Genomic DNA, 19524 nt, shown 5'->3' with positions numbered 1-19524 from the left:
CACAACAAGAGCCTCCTACTTGGTGGTTCTGCCTCATCTCTCCTTATTAATGTATCAGTCTTTGTTTGGCCAGGGAGTTACCAAAATTCACAAGCAGCTCATAGTGGTTGCAGCTGTAAGTAGCAAGCTTCTGCCTGAGAGTTCAAAACCCCCTCTGGGATGTTCTATCTCAAGAAATGACACAAAATTCTGTTTATGTAGAACCTCCATTTCTGCAGGGGTCTAATTCTCCAAATGGAAGACACCGTGCAGATTAATCAAACAAAAATTCTTTATTTTGATACCTCAAGGCAGTAAAATACAAGTGTACAAAAAGATATATAAAAGTGGCAGTGATAATGCAACTTGATGCAATCCTACAGAAATTTAATCCATCAGAATGGACTGCTTCATCAATAAAGCTATCTGTAAAATATTGCACCACTTTGTAGAGGGAGCACTCAGGAAGACAGTGTTTATACTCCAGGGAGGTACACGAGCCCCTAAACTGGTGTATTAGACTTCAGAGTAAGGCACCAATTGGCAAGTATGATTCTTGTTCTGTTCATCACATTGTGTGTAGGATAAATGCAAGATACACATTAATGCTGCACCCTTGTGAGCTGGAGGAAACACAGCCTTCATTTACCAGGCAGAATAATAAAAAGAGCACATGCCTAGTTTTCCAGCCTCCCTCCATTTACCTTTGTGCTTCCCATTCATAATTCTATCCTGAAAAATATATCTTAAAAGCCATACTTACATTAAAAAAAGCCAGGAACTATGCCAACTTAGCGCTACAAAATGGAGAGACTGAGACTGAAGTGAGCCACCTGTAGTCCACATGTAATCCAGTATCTCAGGATTTAGCTCTACCACAAAAAGAGAACAATGCCCATCTCCCACATCACATCAAGTGGGAGTAACTGCAGTTGGACACAGCAAGACACAAATTACAGCATGAAGAGACTGTAGAAGAAATTTCCAAAAGAGGTGCTAGTTTACGCTTTTAAATGATCATGGATTAAGAAAGAAAACTCACAGAACAGGATAATAATATAAAACTCTTCCCTCTCATTTAAAAGGGAAAAAAACTGCAGTGATAAATAATCCAAGCAACATGCTCAGACTGTAAAGAGCTGCCTTGAATATTTTTGTTAATTAAAAAGACAAAAGATCCTCCTGTACAAGGCTGTAGAGCTTCAGGGCTTTAGTTGTACAGTGCAATTTATAAACTCCTGAGAAGCTGGTGGAGTGAATGTCTGTTGTGACATGTAAGTACTATGGTAAACAAATTCCTCAAAAGGAATATTCCATGCAGTTGTTCACTCTTGGGACTAAGGGAAGTTAATCTAGAATTTCTAGATTCAAAACTATTTCTGGGGCATTTTATGCAGGCATATTTTTCTGAGTCTCTACATGTTTTGCTGATAATCTGGGATATCTTCGAGTTCTCTTGATATCTTGGCTATAGAAGGAACATAAAAAAATAGACTTGTAAGTGATCAAAATGGAAAGTGTTGAGTACTGAGAACAATAACCTTCCATTTTAGGGAGGAGGAAGATTCTCCTTCATAAAAAGCCCTTTTCTAATGTGCAGAGCAGTCGACTGTCCTGGATGAATAACCATGCAGAAAGTACTTAAAATTGTTGAAGTACAAGCATAAGATAAGTAGCATCTTTTGACTGATTTTCCTTTCAGAAAGGCTTAACTTAAAAACTGTACTTGTAGTCCATTTCCATTTTCACATTCACTTTGTTTACAAATGTCTCCTTATGTCTCCTTCCAAAGGATGTTCCCACTTCTTTCCAGTTCCAGTGCTGATCCTCTTTCCATCACTTTCTATACATACACACCCAATTGGGATATTAGAATTTTAAACCCTGGACTGAGTCAGGGTCAAGAAGAGCTGCCAGTTTATTTTAAAAAAGGACATAAAGAATTAGACTGGCACTCCTTGCTTGTACATCTGATGTCACAGCTCATAAGAGTGAAAACAGATATCCACAGTTGAAGTTCAGCTTTGGCAGTATCTCTCTTCAAACAGAGCTGGCAAGGTTATTTTCCTGGTAGATAGCCAGGAAACAGGTAAAGGTCCCGACAGAGCGTGCTACAATATTCCGACATTTCCTTGCAGCGGTGGAATTCCGTGCCTGGGGCATAACCTTCTCGTTGCTTGATTTGCCTATTCACCTAGGTGTGAGAGTAAAAAAATTCAAGTGACTAGAAGGATTTAAAAGACACATTCTGCACTCCCAGATTTTTCTGTTTAATGCATTAAGTAGTCCCCTAATTGTAAGAAGGATAAAGAACTAGGGTGCAGTTCCACAGCAGCTCAAGTTGCTGTGGCTACATTGGTTTTTTTTCACTCCCTCTTCCTCCACTTTCTCAAACTTTACTTTATATGATATTGCTGATTTTGCAGCTGTTTTGTGCATGTTCAGGGAATGAACTCACCTAAAAAAAAATATTTCTATAGAAGAAAACTGATTCTTGCAAGCAATATGAACTCTACTCGCAAGTTCACCATGCGACCACACTAATGAAACAGAAGGAGTCAAAGAAACAGCATCATTACTTGGTTAAGCTCCTATGGAGCTGTATATAAATAAGTAAATAAGAATGAGGAAAAAATTGTAATTTTGCTACAAACAAGGCAAGAATAAGTGCTTTAATAGTACTAGATTAATCCTAGCATTCTGAAGCAATGGAAGGCCCTTCAAAAACCAGGTAGGAGTGGGAGAGTAAATGCCCTTCACCTTCACCAGCATGTCAGCCACGTGGGTGTGTCGGGAGTCCTCTGCAAACACCGAGGTGAGAGCCTCCACGTACCAGGAGCCGCGCTTGGTGTTCCGCATGGCCGCCGTGCCTGGCGAGAGAGCGCCTACCATGAAGACTTCTGGGGAACACAGACATATGAAACCTCCTTATGCCCAAGCAATTAGGGGCCCAAACAATTACCTTTGAGACAAGCATATCCACAGATCATATCCGAGCACGTGGGCAGCCGCAGCTTCAGGCTTTCTTCCTTGTTCGCGTCACTTTCCTCACAGCCTGGAGAATCTGACCATCCTTTGCCATCTCTTTGATCCACTCCCCGGTCCAACTCATCTGTGGTGGCAATAAACGAGGAGAGGGAGAAAGGGAGAAGAAATTATCCTGAATTACTGGATGTAGCTTTCCTGTACTTAGTTTTGTAGTCAGCAATGCCACAATTACTGTCAAGCAGAAAGCCTCAAGTTAATGCAAAAACTTTCTCAGCTGTTCTAAATTCATTTGAAAGTTCTTCTGCACAAACTAATGCAGAGACCAAAAACTGCTGCACCTGCTTAACCTGACATGGTCTGCATGCTGATTTCTGCTCCCGCCTCTTCCTACACAGATCATGAGATTACCATGAAAGCAGGGAAGTTTCTGGTAGTTCTCCACTATTCATGGAAGGATTTGATGCCACCCATGAAGATTTTATTTTCCACTCATACCTACCTTGGAAATATCCAAAAATGTCTAGTGCACTTTGCAATGCTAACTGTCTATTTACTGCAGAACTCAAACAAGAGCTGTAATTTTAGTTGCTAAGATCTACACCCAGGACATGTAGAAAACCTAGACAAAGTATTTCACCTAGTTCTAAAACCTGATTACAATACTGCTTGTTACAATTAAAAGCATAAACTGTGCAGCAGAAAAATGCAAAATAATCTGAACCCAAATGTGAGAGAGACCTACAGTCCATGGAGATTAGTTTAAAACCTGGAGAGCATTTAATGTTCTTTCCAGGATTCATTAGTGTGTATTACACAAGTGTAGATATTCTCAATTGATTTTCTGCATGATGCAGAGCTTCCATTATAACCTCAACTAATGGCTTAGTGGCGGTAACTTTGATAGTCCAGCTGTGTTGCAAGAAAATTAAAATTACATTTCACAGATTTTCCATACAATTTTGCCTTTTTGTTTCCTTTTGTTCTAAGATGAGAATCTAATATTCTTACTTCCTAACAGCAGAATCAGAGTCTATTGTTACGTGGCTTAAGTGTCCACTTCAGAGGCTTTCCTCCTAATATGTTTCTCAATTTTTATTGCTAGCTTATGCCTAAATAATACATTTGGATTTCTAACCCTTAAGAGGCAGTGGCACAGGTGGCATCTCATAATTATGCTCAGAAAGTGGTCAGTTCATAAGTCAGCAACATTGTTCTTTTCCTCTAGAAAGAAAACAGCAGTGGGAGGGGTGTGATTGTCTGAAACAGCCTAGAATTAAAGTCTCCATAGCTCAGAATTTCATAATTTCACAATTAAGTTCCTTTCTCATCTCTTAGGGTAGCAATGCATATTTTTTCATTTTTAACCACATTTTTTTCATGCCTTCATCACCCTTCTCAAAATCCTTCCAGTTCTCTGTCTTTTTAAAAATTTAGTGTACTGTTCACAGTGCATTTTATTTCAGAACACTCAGGTAATTTTACTGTCAAACTCTATTATTCACACTGTCATCACTCCATTATGAATAAAATCAAAACTTTCTTGATTAAAGCTTCAGAATTACAAATCTTCCTCATGCATATCTTCAAACACCACTCCTATCAACTTAACTAAAATGTGTAAAGCACTAACCCTTTGCGTACTTAACCTCTAATTTATAGAACCACTGCCAGAGATTGTCTGTTTAAATTATACTGAAGCTCCCAGACAGCTGTTCTGCCAATTAATTTAAGTAACTGCTAACTATCCAGCTTTTAGTATAATTTTTCACTCTTTTGAATGGACTACATCAAACACAGATTCTAAGCAACTTCAAAATTTCGTTTTATGCCACACTGAAACTCTTCCCATTGTTTTCTGCTGCCAGTGGTTTTTGATCCATGACTGCAGGTGGACTACTTAACTTCTTTAGTAGACTCTTGCCAAAAGCTCACTGGGAATTAGGACTGTACCAATATTTCTTTATCTACATTTAAAAAATGTGCCACTAATAGAAGACAGAGCAGGCCTACAATGTAAGGTTAGAGAGGAAGAATAACTTAGGTATTTCTCACCTTGTTTCAACTAGTTCCAGCTAAGTTGCATGGCACAGATAGATTGACTACTATTTCAAAGTTGACAATACTATTTATACAATCCTTTTAATGCTGTCTAAAGGGTACACATTTTTGTTGACAATTCAATTACTTTGTAACTGGCTTTCCCCTCCAGCTATTAATCAAGGTTTAAAAAAGGTTAGACAAGGCAGGGTTTTGTCTTCTTTGCCGTTTTTTAATTAAATTGAGATTTTCCTTCCAGTTTTTCAAGTATCTTAATCCTTTGTCTATTGCAATATCCTAGTTCTAAAGCGTTGTGCACAGCAAGCTTTACCATTCTTCCTTCACAGCAATTTTTTTGGGAATACAAAGGCCAAGCAAGATTTGTTAGTCTTAACAGACTCCTTATGGTAACATTACAGTCAAATAAACATAATTACCTAATGAGGTCAGCTGAAAATTATGGCTAATTACACTTATTTCCACCCTGAGTCTGCACATTCACATTTGTTCAAGAGTATCTAAATGTTCATTCACACAAGGAAAGCAATCAGATTCAATTCATATTGTAAACATGCATGTTACAATATTCCCAAATGATTAAAAGGATCGAGTATTTCTGATCACTGAAATACTTCATGTAGACTTTGGGTTTTTCCCTGCATTGGGATTAAAGAAGAGTAGAGACTAGAGGACAAACTGTAAAGCTTGCTAAAAATGAGAAAGAAGGGAGACAACTGTGAGAAACAAGGGAACAGCAGGGGGAAAAGCATACACATGAGGAAAACTCCTCTGTCACAATGGCAAAGAAGAAACTATAAGACAGAGCTTCACTTTGGAATAGCTGCAATTTCACAGGGTCCAAACACTTGTGGAAAAAATTTGGTCATTAGCAGATCCGAAAGGTAGCAAGTTACAGATGTGTTTGTTTAGGTACAAAAGGGAGGAAAAGGAATGACAGAATTAAAAAAAAAAAGGTACACAAAGCACAGAAGAAGAACAAGTCTATAAGAATCATGAAAAGAGTTCTGTACAGCAGCATGTAAGAATTCAACAGCAGCATGTGGAAAAGGGTGCAAGGAAAGGTCATCTGAGGCTGAAAACAGGCTAAGGTAAAGGAAAAAGACAAGACCCTAAAAATAATTGGAACCAACTCTGACAGCTCAAGAGACCACCACAAGAGACACAACACATAAAGGATCTAGAGGAAGACAGCACCTCAGCAAGACTCCTGTGCTAGTGTACTGCTCCATGCTGTGCTGCTATTTGTGCATCATGTGCCCCACTCCCCCTCCTGCAGGCACAGCACGAGGAAGCCTCGGGGTATGAGTGGGATATGACAGAGTTTTATGTCACTAAGGTGCTCTGGGGTCTGCAAGGCAATGCACACACCTCATGCACAGCTAAAGACACTTACAGAGCAACAGATGCAGTGGCAGCAGCAGGGCAGAGGGAGGTGAATATGGGTCCCACTTACACCTGAGAGAAGCAAAGAGGAAAGTTGACAGCAAGTTGAATGTGAGGGTGTGCATGTGTGCAAAATGAGCCTTAATGGCATGCCAAGTGATGGCTTTCAGTGTTTGGGCACTCACCTCCCCGGCAGGCCTGAATAAAGAACATTTTGGGCTTATTCTGGAGATTTGGGCAGTTTGCATTATCAAAGAGCCGGAAAGCCTCCTGCAACTGAGAGAAGAAAGAGAGGAAATTTCTTCACTGTAGCCTTCTGTAAGCCAAACCCAGTCTCAACCTTGCTTCCCTGTCTTTTGCTTATTACCTCACCAGTCTTGGTAATCCTCTCCTTTATCTGCAAACTCAGTGTGTGACATACACATCCCGTTCTCCACCCTCTCCCCAGGTTCACGAACTCTACCTAGTATTCATACAGAGAGATAAATTCTCCTACTTGCCATTTTTCATTTTCTAGACCTGCCCCTGTCCTTTTTTCCCTCCAGCTCTTATTTTTTCTGTTTTAAAATATGTGAATCCTCAATCTTTTTTTTTTCTTTTTGAACATTGTTACTTTCCTGGAGATAACCTACAACAAGAGATCAGGACTCAGCAACATACCTGTAGTAGTTTGCCATCACTGCCATAAACCCCACCCTCCACACCATGGGAAAGCAGAGCTATAATGCAGGAATCCACATCTCGATGATCTCGCAGCTTGGAGAATCTCTCCAATGCATTCTGCATCTCCTAGAACAGGAAAAAAAAAATCCAATGCTTTCCAAACTTCCATAGGGAACGTGAATCAATTTTCTGGGAAGAACACAAATGGCTTTCCTTGTAACAAAGAAAAACCCCTCACCCCTAAATTTACATGAAAAAGACATGTACTATTAAAAAAAAGGCAAAATATTCTTCTTTTATGCAATATTCAGTCCTAAATATAACAGTGTAAAGCAGGAATCACTTAGGCCAACAGAGGAAACCAAGTGATATTTTGCAGAGTGATATTTTACAAGTGATATTTTACACTGACACTGGAATCTGGCTGGGATGTTGGAGCAGCTTAACAGATACATTCTCTGGGACTTAAGGCATTCAGACACTAGTGGTCAATTCAAAATTTAAACTGGAAAACTTAAGGAACTGACAACATGACAGATGCAAATATGTTCTATCAATGTTGCAAAAGCTCTGTTCTTGAATAAAACACCCTTTAACAGGTCCTGTATCACTTGAATTCATAGGGATTTAAAAGGACTAAGATCAAATGATGCTGGAGAAGACAGCAATTGCATTCCTAGGGAGAGTGGCTTGATTAAGTTAGCCATGGAACACAACCAATTTTCCTAAGTGAAGCAGATACATGTTTTTAGTGAAGACTGAAAGAGTGGAACTGAGCTGCACAGACAGACTGATGAATGGGATGCCAACTGACTTCACCAGTGAAAGGACATGAAAACATCACAACAGCAAAGACTACATCAAATATTTGCAAAGTTTAAGTTTTAGGAGAGAAATCTGGAAAAGTCTATCTATAGTAAATTGGAGACTTCATTAATTTGTGTTTTTAACACACATGCCAGGAGTGGTCTCAAAAGTCTTCCCCCTTGCAGTAGGGTCAGACTAGAATAATACCTCTTGTAGTTCTTTGTGATACTACTATCCACTGGAAGAGCTCAGCCTTCCAAGCTTTCTCATGTGGATCAGTATGAGGGCAGATATAATTATGTTCAGCCTCATTTTCTATTCTTAAGTGATAATTCATATCTTCAAAGCTCAGCTACGTACCAGAGGGAATCTCTTGAGACAACTATGACACGAACTCTCAGGCACACCAGTTGTGAAGTACTGGGATCACCCCCTTACCTGTGCAGTTTGATCATGAAGAACAGTGACTCGATAGCCGAGATGCCTGAAGAGCACCTGCAGGGAAGCGCAGTCCACGTCTCCCCCGGCGCGATATTCCAGGTCCTTCTCGCTGCTGAAGCGGACATTGCTGAGGATCAGCGCTAAGCCTCGCGGCTCTGATGTCAGCTTGTATGCCTGCAAGGAAGATTAAAAATGGGTAAATTTAGACTACCCAAGGAAATAATGGTGTATTAGAATAGAACAGCAATCATTCCACACTAACTTGATATGCCTTTGCTTGCCAGCCTCCACAACTGACAATGCTACAATACTATTATTAATAAGTTAGACTGCCTTGCCTTATTCCTCATTTCAAAAGAAACGCCACTTACCCATTTCAAACTGTGAATTAGATATTGGTAACTTTCTCCCCTTTCCTCACCCCAGCAGGGCCCCATATATTTTTGTGTCACCCCCAACAAAGGACAACACTATGCAAAATTTAGCTAACATTTCTTAATTGCTGTTGGGATCAGAGATGTAAAATACCAATGAGTGTCATTGCAACAGCAAGGGACTGTCAGCCACTGATCTTCAAAATTGTGCAAGTGGCAGAAGAGGTTAACAGGAAAAAAACTAATTTAAGAGGGGTGCCTTCAAGACAGAGAAATTCCCTCTCTGTCCCTACCATTCCAACAACAACAAATCAATAGTAATTCACTTACTAACACTCCTCCAAATTGGAAGTAAAATTTAATACCAAATGAGAATATCAAATAAGGTGTATGCAGGCACAGATGTAAAAGGAGCCTAGTCAAGCTCATACTGGCACTGCTTATTAATCAAGTCACCCCCACAGACAGCTCCAAAAAACCCAAACCCAACCCAAACAAAAACCAACACACAAACAAAACCTCTGTTTCATTACACATAGAGCCTCTGACATTGTATAACCCTAAGGAAGTGTTTATCCCACAACACAAAGTAATTTTTCCTTAAGCCCATCCCACCAATCTATTTACAGACAGAATTAACAAAAAGGAATTAGATTATATATATAACTTCAAATACTGCAGCAGAAGATTAGAAATTCAAATTGTTCTACCCACAGGTAGAATTCTAGCACATAATCCTGATCTTGTTCTTAAGCCTAAGGATTCTATTGGGTACAGCTGACAATTAAAACAGCCAACTTACTAGCTGAAAACACAGTTCTACTATCTTACAGTCATTTAGAGGGTTTGTCAACTTAGAGAAAATGAGGACACAGAAAAATAAAATTGAGGCAATAATACTGACAGCTCACAGAGAGCAATAGTACAGAAGTCATTCCACCAAGCTCTTCATGAGCAAAAAAAACAAAGGCAGAGATTTGTTTAGAGTTACAGAACTTTTTGGGATCTCTTGACACTTGTAAATGAGAACCACATCAAATGGAGCACGACTGGTAACACCTTTCATTTACACAAATAGCACAACTCTGATCTGCATCCCAGTGAAGCATTTCAACCCAATTTTAAGTGGCACATGTTCAGCTGATAGATCCAAACATCTCACATCTTAAAGACTTTCTCTGCCAACAACTTACCAAGTGCTGATGATTGTGATAAAATTCAGGAGTGCAATACTTCACTGGAGGAATTGAGGGACCATCTCCATTATCCAAGGAATGCTCTATTGGTTCTGTGCAAAGCCAAATATATTAATAAAAATTTAAAATTTCAGACACAAAACCTCTGTATTAAGGTAGTAACTTGCAAATCCTGAACTATATTCATTTATGCACATTTCACACCTCCAAAAATTTTGTTTGATCAGGGCCTACTGACACAAAATGAAACACAGAAGAGAAAACAAAGTACTGTAACAGTATACTTGTTTTATTTATTTTAACTGACAGCTTTTATTTTTGCCTGTATGTGGGTTAGCCTTATCTAATGCCTGGACTACAGAGTATGAAAACAGAATTCTCATCTAATTTAAGATCTTTGTGCTTTCTGCTGTTTTGCACAGTATGTTCTTACTTTCAGAGTTTGGCTGACGAAATGTTGCTAGAAAATTTCAAACAGAATAGTTCTTTCCTGTCATAAAAGGCCTCCCATGCTGCACACATGCATAAGTGATCAAACGAGACAATTTTAACTTTCATAAAGTGCAAATCCCTTTTCTTTTTTTAATCTGCCTCTGAACACTTTCCTCTGGATAACAGCAGATGAGGGGAATGATAATCAGCTCTTTGCCATTTGCAGACAAACACTCACTCCTCTGTACCGAAGAAACTGAGCTAATGACATTCACGAGCTCTTCTGAAATCCTCTTTCAGCCTTTTGAGGCATGGCTCTCCTGGCTGGAGGAACATATGCTCTAAAAAAATCAAAACAACCCAACCTAAAACCCTTGCACATAAATAAAAAAAGTTTCCAAAAATTAGACACTTGTTCTTTAACACCAGAGAGAGCTCCTAGTAACCAGCATAAGGGTAAACCTGTGGTTAGGGAAAAAGTACTCCAGGCATTACCAGAAGCAACATAAAAACTAGCAAGGAGATTCATTCCAACCAATGTTTGTTAGACCAGACCCCTGGCCTAGGCTGGAAATGCATGTGAAGGAGAAGCTGATTTCCTGCACTTGACGGAAGCTAAAGAAAAGCAAGTTGGACCCAGATAACACATAAAAGGCCTTAAACTTATTTTTTAAGAAGGAAGTCTTGGTTAAGAAATACTGCCTGAAGTCAGTATCTTATCAGACCACTAGCTCAATGAAATTCTATTACAAATCTTAAAGAAAATCTTTGCAAAAACTAGAATTTTACTGACATGTACTGTTTTAAGCAAAAAAGTGTCCCATAAGAATAAATAAAGCTAACAAGAAACACACATTGGTTGTCTCTTCCCATATGCTATAAAGCACCCTCTTTGATCATAACATAGTTTACTATCAAGTTTGCATTCCCGGGATGAGCAAAGTGGTGGCAAGCTTATTTCTACAATCAAATTAAGACAGTATTAAGAAATTGGCAGGAGCCAACCAGGTAGCAAATCATGTACAACTCACCAAGCCAACGGGGTCTCTTTGAATTACAGGACTCACTGGTAGGGTACGGAAGATCTGACTCATGACAGTGTTCAAGCTACAAGACATCAATAAATCCATAAAAAAGAGTAGCATAAAATAGCTTTTTTTTTTTTTTCTCTCTACAGTACAAAGATGAAGGTATCATGGAAGAAAGGATACATGCATTTATATACACACAAAAATGACTTAATTATAATATTCTGGTCACTTCCAAAAGAAACATCACAACAGGACAGCAGTAGCACTTTCTCTCAGTGCAAGACTCCTCCCCTTCTTTGATCATCTGCACTTCTACCCAAGTCCTCACTTAAGAATCTTTACACTGGGGTCATCTTAGTTTTCTCGGTTTTAACAAGAACTTGAATTGTCTGGTGATTCCTCTATTTTTGTTTGCTGTCAAGATTTGATTGTTTGTATAGTAAAGAAAAATGCAAAACAAAAAATTAGAAGGGTAGTCTAATAAATTTTACATTTTAATAAGGAAACACTTGTTCAGAAGTATTTGCTCTCCCTTCCTTTGTATAAAATATGTTTACTGAGAGTTTCCATCCTTGCCAATGCACTAAGAACATGGAATCTTTCCCAAACTCTTCCTTCAGTACAACACTAAGTACACAAAGTGAAAAAAATAACAGAAGAAAGAAATACAAGTATTTGTTTCCTGAAGACTCTACTCAGACAATCACTGAAAACTAAACCAAAAAAGTTCAGAGAAAAAAATACTTCCCTTTCAATTTTTGGATTACTGATTACACATCCATTAAGAACTTGTTGGATGTAAGAACAGTGCAGGAGCCTCATGCAGTTCAACAAAAAGAAGTGTAAGGTCCTGTGCCTGGGGCACCAATATATCCTGGGGGCCACCCAGCTGGGAAGCAGCTTGGCAGAAAAGGACTTGGGTGCTGCCAAGCCAAAGAGGAGCCAGCAGTGCACCCTTGGCACAAAGGCAGCTGGTATCCTGGGCTGCATCAGGAGGAGTGATGCCAGCAGAAGAGATGAAGGGAGGTGATCCCTTATCCCCCTCAAGGGGAACTTATCAATGTGTATGAATACCTGAAAGGAGGGCACAAAGAGGACAGAGCCAGGTTCTTTCCAGTGGTGCCCAGTGACAGACCCAGAGGCCATGGGCACAAACTGAAACACAGGAGACTCCCTCTTAAACATCAGGAAATGCTTTTTTATTGGGAGGTGCCTGAGCACTGGACGAGGCTGCCCAGAGAGGCTGCAGTCTCCATCCTTGCAGATATTCAGAAACTGCCTGGATGTGACTCTGGAAGCCTACTGAAGGTGATACTTGAGCAGGGAAGTTGCAAGAGATGACTTCCAGAGGCCCTTTCCAACCTCCACCATCTTGTGATTCTTTATGAAAATTCTCTTCTTCCCAAGTTTCTTCCTCTCTGCTTTTGCTAGGGCTACTACAAATTTCAACTTACAACCAAACCATTCTATCCTTTGTAAACAATTGAGTTTTTCCCATTTGATAAAGCTCCTTTTGTGCCCAAACCCAATCTGAAATGCAAGCCATCCACCCTATTTTTTAAAAACTGCTGTACCCTTGCAATCTCATGGCTCAGGTTGGACATTGTCTTCAGGATCATTGCCTCCAGATGCTGCTGCTGGGTTTCTCTCAGAGCTTCACAGAAGGCTGAGAAGGCATTAGGGCCTCTCTTGGGCAGCAAATTGAGGAATTCCACGTTTCGGTCAAAGCTCCCAGACTTGGCCTGAACTCAGAGGGAAAAAAAAATCAAAATCCATACTCAAGTAACACCAGACATAATTAACTTGCAATGAATTATCAGAACAACTCTTTATTTCAGATAAACATTTCACCACTATGCTTAGCTGTGCTAGAACCACTATTACACTCTTCCTAGTTGATTTCATTCACACTCCTCTGTTCCAATTTCCTCTAGAGTATATGACAACACAACAAGCCAGCAATTCATACATGACCACACACACTAATACACCATATTATCTCTAAAATTTTACTTCCAGTTACTGCTGGAATAGTATTGACTTCTCCTCACTGAATACACAAAGTCAAAAACATGCTCCCACTACTATCCAATAGTTTATGGTCTCACACAGATAGTCAACTCTTCCAGAAAACATTAAGTAAAACACTTACTATATGCAGTCAGTTCCAGAATGGCATTTCTTATGTACAGACGAATACTTAGACCAATGAAGCAATATACACTAGTATATGTGAAAAAGTTAACATCAAAAAATGAAGCAGTGCCAAGAAGTTCTAATTGTTAGAATACTAACAGGTATTTCCCAACAAAATGTGTAATTTATACAACAATACGCTTCCCTGTGAAATCTAAACCACACCAAAAATCACGTACCAAAATACTAGATATCAGAAATAAATTTTATTTATTTGGAATTAATCCTATATTGTTTTAATTATCACTTAGATCCAAGGTCTCTCCTTTTGGTGGGTGATTGGGAGTAGCTGATGAGTTACACATAATAAAGCTTAACAATACAGCAATCACAGGAAAAAAAAAAAAAAAAAAAAAAAGAAGCCTTGAGGTAAATGTGGAAATCTTCTGTTACAAAAGATATCACATCATCTGGTTTCATTCATAATTATCAAGCTCAGTGTCAAACATAGTCTGGTTTTTGCCCTAACACATCATTTGGGAGGATATTGCAAAATCTTGTTGATCCAATGTTTATGAATCTATTTAGAATTTCAGACCTATATTCATTCATGACTAAGAGCATTTATTTTTATCAACTGTTTCCTGACTTCAGTGTTCTGTCCATTCCCTTATTTATCAAACTCCTTTCTATAAATTGGTCTTGATTTGCTACAGGAAACAAACCTTCTTCCATAAATGGCCTCTTTCCCTTAGCAGTGTATGTACCTTTGCCTATTCCCACAAGATCCTGAATTTCAGAGTACTATTGACTAGAATTGCCAATAATAATGTCTTACTTGTGCCTTCCCAGAAGTATGAAGGCTTCTTTCTCCTGCTAACACTGCTCCATTAGTCGTTGAAAATAACCCCCTCCATATATTTGTATCTTGCTGTAAGCTCACTGAATTTTATTGTAACTAGTAAAGTAGGTTGAGACTTGTTTTTTATGTATCTAATGAATTTTTCTTCCTTTCTGCAGCTGTTTTGGGACAAGCTAGAGGTCATTCATCTTTTTCACAGTCTGTGACTCTAAGCCATAAATGATAGTTAAAATACAAGCTGACCTCAAGAACCAGAACATTAGTTTTACTGAAAAGTTGAAGAATTTCCAGAATGTTCATATTCTGCACTTTGTATGCACAGCAGTCAGCTTTTAGCAGTCTTCTTCCTTAATGCTTCCTTAAACACTTAAAGGGCTGTGCTTCCTGATATGACTTCATCTTCAATATCACATTTAGGTTATGCTAAATAATGTTCAGCAAACATTCGGAGGTTAATAAGACACTTCTTTCATTTTATTTCCCAATACATCCCTAATTTATTTCTTTCCCCTCACAGATAGGTTTGATAATCTACATAACAGAAACTAATTGTAAATAAATTCTGAAGTCCTGTCAAAATTCCATATTAGTCTTATTATACACCTGTAGAATCCATAGAAAAAGCATATAAAATTGATAAATAATAAATATCCTAATCAACTTTATGTCACTTGTCAAAACCTATGATCCCTTCATTACTGTCTACTGATCAACAGAGTATTTAAATCTTTTTATATAAAAAACATCTCAGTCTTTGATTACAGTACAGAGTACTCAACTTGTTTAAAAAGCAAGAAAGCTCTTGCTACTATATCTGCAATTTTAAAAGTCCATCTCAGAGCTCTGGAAGAACATCTGATGCTCCAACAAGCATTTATACAAGTAGATGTTGGAGCTTGCCTTAAAAACAGCTGTTTCCACTGTCCCACTTCACTGCCAGAATAATTTTTCCCCTGTGTTTGAAACCCCCCTCTTCTGGGTTTTCACCTAGATAATCATAACATCATTTTCACAACAAAGCAAACACAATTTTTTTTCTTTACACTTTATTGAAAATGTATACAGTGGAAAAAAACTTCACACGGTTTAGTATCTTTCTGAATGACCCAATTTAAATTCAATACTGTCAGATCCTACTATCTCCCCACATTTCAGACATCAAAGGAAGCAGCTTCTATTTGCTGATTCTTCTCCAACCAATGCTGTACACCTATAAACTCTCTACTTACTCTTCATATTCCTTGTGAGCTCCTCATCCAGTTCAACCACCTTTGCCTTCAGTGGCTCGTTCTGGAACACACTCCCCCTCCCATCTTTTTCTTACTTGGGGTAAAGTTTCACTGGTTTGACACCTCATACTTGGAAAAAATGTTACGGTTCATCTCCCTGAGCTCCTTGATTTACTTCACTTTCCTTAGATTACAGAAATTTATTTAAATGCTCTATTTTCAGAATTTTCTGTTTCCAGAAAATTTTCCATTTTCTTCTTTTATTTAGCTTAAATCAAGCCGACAGGACCAGTGTAACTGTTGTCTTTTTAAGAAAAGATTATTTAGAACATAACTATTTATCATAACTATTTATCCAGATCTTGATTTCCTGACTTATTGAGGGTGCAGGACGATATATATAGAACCAGCCAGTTATAATATCCAGGAGAATCTATTCTCTTTCATCAGACAATGGCATTTGGCTCCTCCTGTTTCCATTAAGGTACCTGGCAATCAGCATCACAATACATTTACAATAACAGGCTACTTAACAGCACTTCTAAGACCTGTGCTCACATTTGCCAGAGACAGGAAGAATATTAAAAATTCACAGACCTACTACAGGAAGATCAAAGGTAAGACAAAGTGTTTTCCACTCCAGTGATTCTTTTGGTTTTTTAATGCACTTTATTCTTTCTCCATAGCACTGTTATGTCTAGGAGTATTCAGTAAACATTCCCTTCATTTTTATCCTTCTAGTACAATGCATATTCTGCAGATCCAGTTTTCCTTCTACCTCTGCCATATTTCTATTTTTGTTGCAATTTCCAGATCAATGCCCTGCAACAGTAGTTCAAGTCACTCTGCTCTCTTGCTCAGGCTGCTACTGCTATTTATATGCATTTAAGCACTTAGTTAGGTGTGCTTATTGTATTAGGCATAATATTTCCACCAAGCTATTACTCTTTACCTGACTTATCCATCATAACACCTTTCTCCTTACTGATAATCCATTACTAAGTATTGTTGCATTCCCTTTTACTCAATTACATCTGGAAGGGAAGATTCCTTTAGGCTTCTTCTCTTCTGTCTCAGTTTAATACTTCTAACCTACAACAGCACCTTGCCAAAAAGAATACTTTCTCTGCCATTACCTTATGTTTGAGAGGATTTTTTTCCCCTTTTCTTCTCTGCTCCCCCTTGGGCGACCAAAGTGCAGGCCACCAAAAGCCCACCCCTACTCACCATTCACACTTGAGCAATGTTGTTGCTTAAGCCCTGTGGGCTGCTAAGCATCAGACACTCAGTTACCTCCTCCCCAGGTGGAATGGTGGGGAGAATCCAAAGAATAAAAGTGAGAAAAGTCCAGATAAAGATGGTTTAATAGGTTAAGCAAAAGCCACATGCACAAAGCAAAACAAAGAATTCACCCACTAATTCTTGTTGGCAGGCAGGAGTTCAACCATTCCAAGGACAGCAGGACTCCATCACTCACAATGGTGACTTAGACTCACAGAATATTCTGAGTGGGAAGGGACCCACAAGCACCATTGAGTGCAACTTCTAAGTGAATGGCCTGTACAGGGATTAAACCCAAGATCGTGGCATCATTAGCACCATTCTCTGTAACTCAGAGCTTCCCCTTCCTCCTTCATCCCCTACCTTTACAGGCTGACCACGACACCAAAGGGAGTGGGATATCCCTTGGGTCAGCTGTCTCGGGTGTGGCCCCTCCCAGTTTCCTGTGCACCTCCAGCACTGCTGGTGGGGTGGGGTGAGAAGAAAAGGCCTTGGCTCTGGGTCAGCACTGCTCAACAATAACTAAAACACCTCGAAATCAACAACACTGTTTCCAGCACAAATCCCAAACACAGCCCCATAGCAGCTACTATGAAGAAATTAGCTACTCCAGCCCAAACCTGGAGAAGTCTTTGATTCACTCTCTGGCTTGCACTGTTTCATGGTATCTTTGTTCTCTTGCATTAGGGATTGGAGCTATTTCAGGTGAGACTGCCTGGAGCTCCCACAATTCAGCATTGATATCCTTGACAGGCCCCATGAGGCATCTAATATTATCTTTGACACCGCGTCAAAGTACACAAAGTGATTCACATTATCTTTGATAATGACTCAAAATTACTCAGGAAGTTATCTTTTCACTGCTATCAAAACCTTATCAGTCTCAGGTTTACATTTTCTACACTCATACCCAGAAAATAGTTCATAATCCTATTTTTCAGCATCCATTCGTTATTATGGGACCATGAACTTTGCTAGTTCAAAACCCCTCAGACTCCTTCCTTGAGCCCTGACACGCACTTGTTGTGCATGTTCAACCTCTTCCTTTCCAGCCTGCTCTCTCTGAAGAGCTGCAGCTCATCCTGCACAGTGTTCTGTGCATTACCATCCCTCTGGCCGGAATCCCAAGCTATTTCCAATGACTTCTCCCCACAGCACTCACTACACAGGGTAAGTAACACAAGCCTACAAACAAGCAGCATTTGTTAATTTGACAGTGAGCCTTGAGCCTTGCAATGCAATTCACGCAATTTACAAAAACATACAGGAAGCACCAATTCTTTATGTGGAAGGTGCCACAACAAACCGGTATATATAACGTATTCATTTACTTATTTTCACAGTATTATTTTGGAAATACATATTATTCCCGCTTCTATACGTGGAAGGAAAAAGATAAGCACAAAACTACAATAAAGGACTGGAAGCTACCATCCGATGCACTAAGTGCAGCCTGCTGCAACTGCACGCCAGAATGCAGGGAAATCTCAAGAGGAAATGCACTTTGCCTTTCGACAAAAGCACCTTACAGCTCTCCTGCACGCTGCAGGTCCTCGGAGTGCAATCCCACTGCACGGTGCAGGTAACAAGTGAGCTTTTCCATGCTGCCGCTGCAAGGAGCGACACCGAGCTCAGCCAGACACAAAGCTCAGGGCGCAGGCGACAACCAGCGTACCTGTATCATCTCCACCATCTCCGTGGTGATGATGTCTTTCTCCACCATGTGCTCCACCAGCACATTCAACACCAGCTGCTTGGCCAGCATCACCCGGTTCTTCTTGAGCGCTTCCTGGTGGCATCGCTGCATGCCGCACGCCGCCAGCATCCTGGGAGGAGTGGGGACACCAGGGCCGAGCGCCGCGGCAAGGAGCCGCCCGTGCCCCCTCTCGACTCTTGGCTCGGGAGGAACCGGCGGGACCCCGCGGGCCGCAGCCTGACGACGGGCGGGCGGAAAGGAGCCGCGCGCGCCCGCCTTTCTCCCGGCGGCCCCCGCGATTCAAACGGCGGGACGCGCTTCCCGCCCTCACGTGACCGCCGCTGGAGCGGGAGCGCCTTCCCGCCTCTTCCTGCGCCGGCTGGCGCGCGGCCCCTCAGGCGCGCGGAGCCGCGGAGGAGCCGGGACTGCTGCAGGGTGCGGTGGCTTTCCTGGGAAGTGCACCGGCTCTGGGTAATTTTTTATTTTTAACCTGTTTTAGTTTCTCTGCCTCTGCTGAGATGGGTTTCTGCGGCAATCAGCTGCAGGCAGAAATGATAACCTGCTGTAGTTAACAGGGAGGGAGGAATGGTGCAGAGAAATACGGAGGGAAATACAAAGGGGAAATCAAGCGACCACCCTAGCGAAAGCAATTTCACAGCTCTCATTACAGAATCATAGAATGAATTGGAAAAATCAGTTGGAAAAGACCTCTGAGATCACCAAGTCCAACCTTTGACTGAACAGCACCTTGGCAACTCGACCATAGCACTGAGTGCCACGTCCAGCCTTCCCTTAAATACCTCCAGGGACGATGACTCCACCACCTCCCAGGGCAGCCCATTCTCGACCCAATGCTCGACAACCCTCCCGAAAAGAAACTCCTCCTGGTGTCCAGCCTGAACCTCCTCTGGCACAGCTTGAGGCCAGTTCCTTTGGCCCCGTCACTGTTAGCCTGGGAGAAGAGCCCA

General features: G+C 40.4%; 1 protein-coding gene across 2 annotated transcripts; it reads right to left on the bottom strand.

Annotated features, from left to right (window-relative positions):
• Positions 1 to 253: 253 nt before the first annotated feature.
• Positions 254 to 18950, bottom strand: CASP2 (caspase 2). Of its 2 annotated transcripts, none has more exons than XM_054655077.2 (10): positions 18536 to 18938; positions 12927 to 13094; positions 11353 to 11428; positions 9887 to 9981; positions 8317 to 8493; positions 7069 to 7197; positions 6594 to 6684; positions 2942 to 3091; positions 2740 to 2849; positions 254 to 2173 (listed from the first exon to the last, which is right to left on the bottom strand). In XM_054655077.2, the coding sequence occupies exons 1-10, from the start codon at positions 18683 to 18685 to the stop codon at positions 2039 to 2041; spliced, it is 1281 nt and encodes a 426-aa protein (XP_054511052.1). In that variant the 5' UTR covers positions 18686 to 18938; the 3' UTR covers positions 254 to 2038. The 2 variants fall into 2 exon arrangements, 1 of the variants encoding a protein (XP_054511052.1); XR_013181010.1 differs by lacking the exon at positions 254 to 2173 and adding an exon at positions 6419 to 6480 and having other exon boundaries at positions 18536 to 18950.
• Between the last annotated feature and the right edge of the window lie 574 nt (positions 18951 to 19524).

The sequence above is a fragment of the Agelaius phoeniceus genome, chromosome 2 (genome assembly GCF_051311805.1).
Source record: "Agelaius phoeniceus isolate bAgePho1 chromosome 2, bAgePho1.hap1, whole genome shotgun sequence".
NCBI lineage: Eukaryota > Metazoa > Chordata > Aves > Passeriformes > Icteridae > Agelaius > Agelaius phoeniceus.
This window is presented reverse-complemented; position numbering and strand designations above follow the sequence as displayed.